Consider the following 7,726-nt stretch of genomic DNA (forward strand, 5'->3'; position numbering starts at 1 on the left):
GTTATTCTCATATATCCTCTTTCTATTTATATAAAGGAATTAATTCTGTATGTTCAATAAACACACGCACATATACACTCAGAGAGAGAGAGAAAGAAAGAGAGAAGACAGAGAGGGGGGAAGAGAGACACAGACAACCAGAGACAGTTACACAGAGACAGAGAGAGAAAAACAGCAGAGAGAAAGAATTTAGGAGAAATCTAAAATAAAATCTAAAGAGTATATATAATTGTATGTATCAGGATGAAGAGTCAATAAATGCTAGTTCTTCTTTTCAGATCAATGTTAACCTCCAAACTACCACCAACAGAAATGTCAGGGGACATGGAAGCCAAGAGCTGGGGCTCCACACAGATCAGTGTAAAAAACATCTGCTGTGAGTGGACCATTAGCAACTTCTCATTTTGCATGGATGGAATTCAGAAAGAGATTAGAAGCCCAGAGTTCTCATTAGAGGCCAATGAGGAAGCAGCATGGTGTTTGAGAGTATACCCAAATGGAGTTGATAAAGAAAGCAAAGATTACCTGTCAGTTGACCTGGGATTCCTCAGCTGTCCCGTGTGCCCAGTTTGGGCAAAGTTTGAGTTCTGGATCATAAATTCCCAAGGAGAGAAATGTCAAAGTAGGAAGAACCCCAGTGTTGCAAGCTTTTGGCAAGACCAACACAGGGGATTCAAAGAGTTCATCCTTCGAGATTTCCTCCTCTCCCATCAGCATTTACTTCTCCCTGAAGACCAGCTCACCATCTGCTGCAAGGTGAGCATAGCGGGAGCCATCTTCAGCATGCCTGGACAGAACATGACACCTGCAATCAAGGATCCAAGGCATGTGTTGGCAGATGACCTAGGGAAGCTTTGGGAGAATTCCATCTTCACAGACTGCTCCCTATTGGTAGGTGGCCATGAATTCAGGGCTCACAAGGCCATCCTAGCAGCTCGCTCTCCAGTTTTCAGAGCCATGTTTGAACATGAAATGCAGGAGAGACTAAAAAACTTCGTTGAGATTCATGACTTGGATCCCCAAGTCTTCCAGGAGATGATGGGCTTCATCTACACATGGAAGGCACCAAACCTCAAGAGCTACTCCATTGCCTCTGGTGTGCTGGCAGCTGCTGACAGGTATGGCCTGGAGGGCTTGAAGGCCATGTGTGAGGATGCCCTCTGCAGGATCCTCTCTGTGGAGAATGCTGCAAACATTCTCATCCTGGCTGACCTCCACAGCACACAGTGGCTGAAGACTCAGGCCCTGGATTTCATTACAGATTTTGCCTATGAGGTCTCTAAGACCTCAGGGTGGAAGTCATTGGTGGAGTCACATCCCCCCTTGGTGGCTGAAGCCTTCTGCTCCCTGGCTTCTGCACAGTGTCCTTCTTTGGAGTCATGATTTAAATGCCTAAAGTGATCTCAGAAGATGGACAGCTGTGACCTGTACCTCTTCTGCAACAGCAACAACCAGCTTTTTTACCAATGACTTCTGCTTAGACAATGGTATTGAGGGAGCATTTGCACTTTATCAGGGGAATGGCAGCATGGTGGCTCAGGATTTAAAACACCTGCAATATATTATACATACTGAAATGGTAGGTGTGCAATAGGCAGCACTGCAGTCTGGGACACTCTACATGACATCTATGATGTTAATGTTCCTGTTTGAATTTGTCTGATTTTTGGAAACTGAGATTCAATTTAGAGTGGGTCCTAGGCAGAGAACAACTGTGTTTCTTTGGAGAAACACTTCTGCCTTGGACTGAACAGAAGAGATGACTGTGGCCATTGGCAAGGAGAAATCAACCATGATTGCTTCCTCATCAGAGAAGGAAAGACAATGAAGAGTTTCTGTTTAAACATTCAAGGTTCAGGGAACTCGGCTTCAAAAGCAATTACTGCTCTCTCAGAGAACTCTAGCTAAGTTCGCAGCACACATAGGAGAGTTTTCCACAACCTGAAACTGGTGAATCAGAGGATCTGAGGCCCTCCTCTTGTCTCCATGGCCACAAAGAACTCTGTAGACAAAACCTTAACCAAATAAAATACAAGATGAAAAAAACTTTTGAAATCAGTCTGTGGTTTCCAGAGATGTTTATTTCAGAGAAGTAACATGTAGTCCAAGCAGCCTAGCTCAGCTGTGGATGTTTGAACAGAGCCCTCACTCTCCTACCAATATTAGAAACCCTTGGTCTTTTTCCTTGGAATTTAATGTTGGAAAATGAGAACTCCACCCTCATGCTCTTTTTTTTGTTTTTCATGTACTTCTTCAATTTTACCAGAAAATATAACTCCACTTTCAATCAACATAGAAATATTTTTTATTCGAAATATTTTTTATTTACATTTCAAATGATTTCCTCTTTTCTATCCCCCCACTCCCTGAAAGTCCCATAAGCCCCCTTCTCTTCCCCCTGTCCTCCCACCCACCCCTTCCCACTTCCCCGGTCTGGTTTTGCCAAATAGTGCTTCATTGAGTCTTTCCAAACCAAGGGGTCACTCCTCCTTTATTCTTGTACCTCATTTGATGTGTGGATTATGTTTTGGGTATTCCAAATTTCTAGGTTAATATCCACTTATTAGTGAGTGCATACCATGATTCACCTTTTGAGTCTGGGTTACCTCACTTAGTATGATGTTCTCTAGCTCCATCCAGGAATGGGCATGCTATTGAGATGTGAGCAGGAAGCTAAAGAAAAAAGCTTCCTTCTTCTTAATGCTTATTGTGGGGCTCCAGTAGAAGGTGTGGCCTAGTTAAGGGAGTGTCTTCTAGTCTGAAGATCTGGATTAAGGGTATGTGTTTTTCTGCCTCAAGACTCAGACTAAAGGTATATGTTTTCGACCAGAAGAATCTGTATTAGAACTGGATCTATATACTTCAACTTAAGAAAAAAAATTAGCTGGGCACTGCTGGCACATGCCTTTAATCCCAGCACTTAGGAGGCAGAGGCAGGCAGATTTCTGAGTTCGAGGCCAGCCTGGTTTACAAAGTGAGTTCAAAAAAAAAAAAAAAAGGAAAAGGCATGCCTTCTACTTTTGGATGTCCACAATAAGTGCAGACTAGAAGAATAACCATCACCAAATAATATACTTTGCTTATTTGGGACAATCTTGCATAAATAAAGAGATCATGTAAATCTCTGCACAGATACTATTTACACATGCACTGGTCTTACAGATTGCTACCATAAACATGATCAGGGAAGGGGTGCTTTCCTTAACTGCTCAGGAGTCTGAGTGTTCACAAAATGTAAGGCATTTGGAAGAGCTCCTGTATGGTGGGCAGGATCAGAGCCCCAAACCTCTGAAGATGGCTCTATACTTTCCTGTGTTTTATTCCATTTAGACTTTGTACTTCCCGTCAGGGTCTTCAGGGCCCCCTTACCTCCTTCCTCTGAAACTATCTGTTTTAGGCACCTCCTGCAGTCTTCTGGTTTTTCCTTGACTGCCAACAGACTTTTTGATGAGTCTCGAGTCTGTTGCTTCTGGCCACTTAACTTTTTTCTCTTTTGTAGTCTTCTTTTATTAAATACTCTCTCTGCCACTATCACTAAATCTCTCAAACAGATTTCCCTAACCTCTAAACCCTCTGCAGGTTTGTTTTTAATATGCTGCCTAATTAATAAAAGCTAGATCAACAGCTGTCTTTGCTTCTGCTTTCTGTGGGGTGTGTATTAATTACAAAATCCACATTATTCATTGATACAATTTAGCTAACAAGAATAGTTATCCAGGATCAGAAACTTGAACACCAAAAAGTAAGACTAGAGAATGCTGATATTACTGATGCATGGTCAAATCTTTGAAGTTCAGACTCCATTTTTAAAAATCTGTTCAAATTAACATCCTGGCACCTAGCATTAGTTTCCAAGTTGCCCCTCAACAAAACCTAAGCCTAGCTTCACTCTCTAAGCCAATCTCCAATAAGACCAGCATCTTCAATTTAAACCCTCAACAAGACTAGGTTATTCCACCAACACACCTGTACCCCCAGATTACAAAACCACCCCCTGCCTAATGACCACCAATGCAGAGGGGAACAGAAGTTAAGTTTATGTTAGCCAGGTGGTGGTGGAGCACGCCTTTAATCCCAGCACTTGTGAGGAGGAGGCAAGCGGATTTCTGAGTTTGAGGCCAGCCTGGTCTACAAAGTGAGTTCCAGGACATCCAGGACTACGCAGAGAAACCCTGTCTTGGAGGAACAGGGAGAGGGAATAGGGCTTATAAGACTTGCGGGGAGTGGGGACCCAGAAAACGGGAAATAATTTGAAATGTAAATAAAGAATACATCAAATAAAAAAAGAAAGAAAAAATAACTCCCCAAAAGATCAACTCTGAAGCTAAAGAGGTGCCCTGAAAATGATATTCAAGAGACAGAGGCAGAAGAACCTAAACTGAAGTGGTACCCTAGGATACACAGTGGGGCTGTTCTGGGAAAATAAGTTTATTTGAATTGATGTCATTCTTCATAAATAAATTAATATCTAAAACAAACAAACAAACACACAAACATTAAATGAAAGAAAAAACAATGACAGAGGTTGAGCAATTATTTAAAAAAAAAAAAAAACAGTTGAGCTATCTGTACCATGGAGCTGGGGCTGCTCCACAGCCCTCTGTGCACAGGTCCCACCAGAAGAGAGCTGGGCTCCCGGAGTTCTGACACAGGCTTACAGGACCACAGGAGGTACAAGCTCCAGTCAGAAACACAGAAACAACAGAACTATGTAACACCAAAAGTAACAAGATGGTGAAAGGCAAGCACAAGAACCCTACCAACAAAAACCAAGGCTACTTAGCATCATCAGAAGCCAGTTCTCCCACCACAGCAAGTTCTGGATAAATGAATATACCACAGAGCAAGATTTGAATTTAAAATCACATTGCGTGAGGCTGATAGAGGACTTCAAGACCAACTCACTGATAAGTGGATATTAGCCTAGAAGCTCAGAATACCCAAGATACAATTCACAGACCACATGAAGCTCAAGAAGAAAGAAGACCAAAGTGTAGATACTTTGATTCTTCTTAGAAGGGGTACAAAATACCCATGGGAAGAAATACAAAGTGTGGAGCAGAGAGTAAAAGAATAGATATCCATAGACTGCCCCACCTGTGGATCCATCCCATATGCAGTTAACAAACCCAGGCACTATTGTGGATGCCAATAAGTGCTTGCTGACAGGTGCCAGATATAACTCTCTTCTGAGAGGCTTTGCCAGTGCCTGACAAATACAGAGGGGGATGCACACAGCTAGCCATTGAACTGAGCAAAGGGTTTCAATGGAGGAACTAGAGAAAGGACCCAAGGAGCTGAAGGTGTTTGCAACCCCATAGGATGAGCAACAATATGAACCAACCAGTAAGCCCAGAGTTCTCAGGGACTTAAGCACAAATGAGAGAGTACACATGGAAGAAACGATGACTCCAGACACATGGGTAACAGAGGACAGCCTGAACAGACATCAATGAGAGGAGAGACCCTTGGACCCTTGAGGCTCATTGCCTCAGGGTACACCTACCAGGTCAGGAAGGCTGGAGTGGGTGGGTTAGTGAGCAGAGGGAGGTGATGGAATAGAGTTTTTCAGAGGGGCATTGAGCAAAGAGGACATTTGAAATGTAAATAAAGAAGATATTTAAGTAAAATTGAAAAAAAAATAAATAATGGCAAAAAGCCAGAACACAAAACCTGGCTCACTCACTCTGCTGCAATCCACGCTGGAAGCCAATGTTTTGAGATGGTTCACCTGACAATCTACTCCATCTACCAGCTTCTGGAGGTCATGGAGGAGCCACTCCTATGATGTTTCAGAAAGCAGAATCCTTGAACCAGAACATTGATTACTTGCAGTGAAAATTTGCATGTAATGCTGTTTGGGCCGAACACACACACACACACACATACGCTACTAATGCTATGTTTTCCATGCAGACAGGAGACTAGCATGGCTGTCCTCTCAGAGGCTCTACCTACCAACAGCTAACTGAAATGCAGTTACAGCTAAGCATTGGATTGTAGTAGGGGAACCCTATGGACGAGGTAGGCGAAGGTAAAGAAACTAAAGGAGATGGCAACTCTAAAAAAAATGACCAGTATCACCTAATCTGGACTTTCGGGGGCCACCAGAGACTAAGCCACTAACCAGTGAGCATACATGAACTTGTCTGATGCCCCAAGCACAAATGAAGTACAGGCATACCTTGTCTGGACTCAGTGGAAGAGGATGTGCCTAATCCTATAGAGACTTAATGCCCCAGGGAGGGGGAATGCATGGGGAGCACCCTCTCAGAGGCCAAGGAGATGGGGGAGGGCTGAAAAACTGTGAGGGGAGCACTGCAGTGAGGCAGAATTTCAGATGAAAATTAATAAAATAAAAATTGAAAAAAGGATAATCCAGCCAGGCAGTGGTGCCACACACCTTTAATCCCAGCATTTGGGAGGCAGAGACAGGCAGATTTCAGAGTTTGAGGCCAGCCTGGTCTACAAAGTGAGTTCCAGGACAGCCAGGGCTACACAGAGAAACCCTGTCTCAAAAAACCAGAAAGACACACAAACACACACACACAGAGAGAGAGAGAGAGAGAGAGAGAGAGAGAGAGAGAGAGAGAGAGAGAGAGAGAGAGAGAGAGAGAGAGACAGAGAGACAGAGAGACAGAGAGACAGAGAGACAGAGAGAAACAGAAAGAGAAGCATTTATGATATTCCAGAACCACTGTTCTAATTGGCTCTGAAGAAGGATGTCCTAGGAGGGAAGTACAAGACTACCACCGACCAAATTGGGAGGAGTGATCACAAGGTCTGTGCTTCTGATTGGAATAACACACAGGAAAGAAGAAAGCCATCTTCAGAGTTTTGGGGCTCTGATTCCTGACCACCATACAGGAGCTCTTCTACATGCCCTCCATTTGGTGAACACTCAGACTCTTGACCAGTTAAGGAAAACATCCCTTCCCTGATCAGGTTTATGGCAGAAATCAGTGTAAAAGCCAGCACAGGAGTAAATAATAGCTTTGCAGATATTGACATTATACCTTCATTTATGGAAGTCTGAAGTCTCAGTAAGCAAAGTACACTGGTGATGGCTCTTCTTGTCTAGACTACCTGTGGACTCATGTAACATATAAAATGGAGGGATCATCATGGTGGCTCAGGATTTTAAACACCTGCAATATTATACATATTGAAATGGTAGGTGTGCAATAGGCAGCACTGCAGTCTGGGACACTCTATATGACATCTATGATGTTAATGTTCCTGTTTGAATTTGTCTCATTTTTGGAAACTGAGATTCAATTTAGAGCTGGCCCTAGGCAGAGAACAACTGTGTTTCTTTGGAGAAACACTTCTGCCTTGGACTGAACAGAAGAGATGACTGTGGCCATTGGCAAGGAGAAATCAACCATGATTGCTTCCTCATCAGTGAAGGAAAGACAATGAAGAGTTTCTTTTTAAACATTCAAGGTTCAGGGAACTCGGCTTCAAAAGCAATTACTGCTCTCTCAGAGATCTCTTGCTAAGTTCGCTACACACATAGGAGAGTTTTTCACCACCTGAAACTGGTGAATCAGAGGATCTGAGGCTCTCCTCTTGTCTCCATGGCCACAAAGAACTCTGTAGACAAAACCTTAACCAAATAAAATACAAGATGAAAAAAACTTTTGAAATCAGTCTGTGGTTTCCAGAGATGTTTATTTCAGAGAAGTAACATGTAGTCCAAGCAGCCTAGCTCAGCTGTGGATGT

At 43.1% G+C, this 7,726-nt stretch overlaps 1 protein-coding gene across 1 annotated transcript; it reads left to right on the plus strand.

The window, feature by feature from the left end:
* Window positions 1-312: 312 nt before the first annotated feature.
* Window positions 313-1,383, plus strand: LOC127683035 (TD and POZ domain-containing protein 2-like). Its single transcript, XM_052179887.1, has one exon. The coding sequence runs from the start codon at window positions 313-315 to the stop codon at window positions 1,381-1,383; it is 1,071 nt and encodes a 356-aa protein (XP_052035847.1).
* The last annotated feature ends 6,343 nt before the right edge of the window (window positions 1,384-7,726 follow it).

The sequence above is a fragment of the Apodemus sylvaticus genome, chromosome 4 (assembly GCF_947179515.1).
Source record: "Apodemus sylvaticus chromosome 4, mApoSyl1.1, whole genome shotgun sequence".
NCBI lineage: Eukaryota > Metazoa > Chordata > Mammalia > Rodentia > Muridae > Apodemus > Apodemus sylvaticus.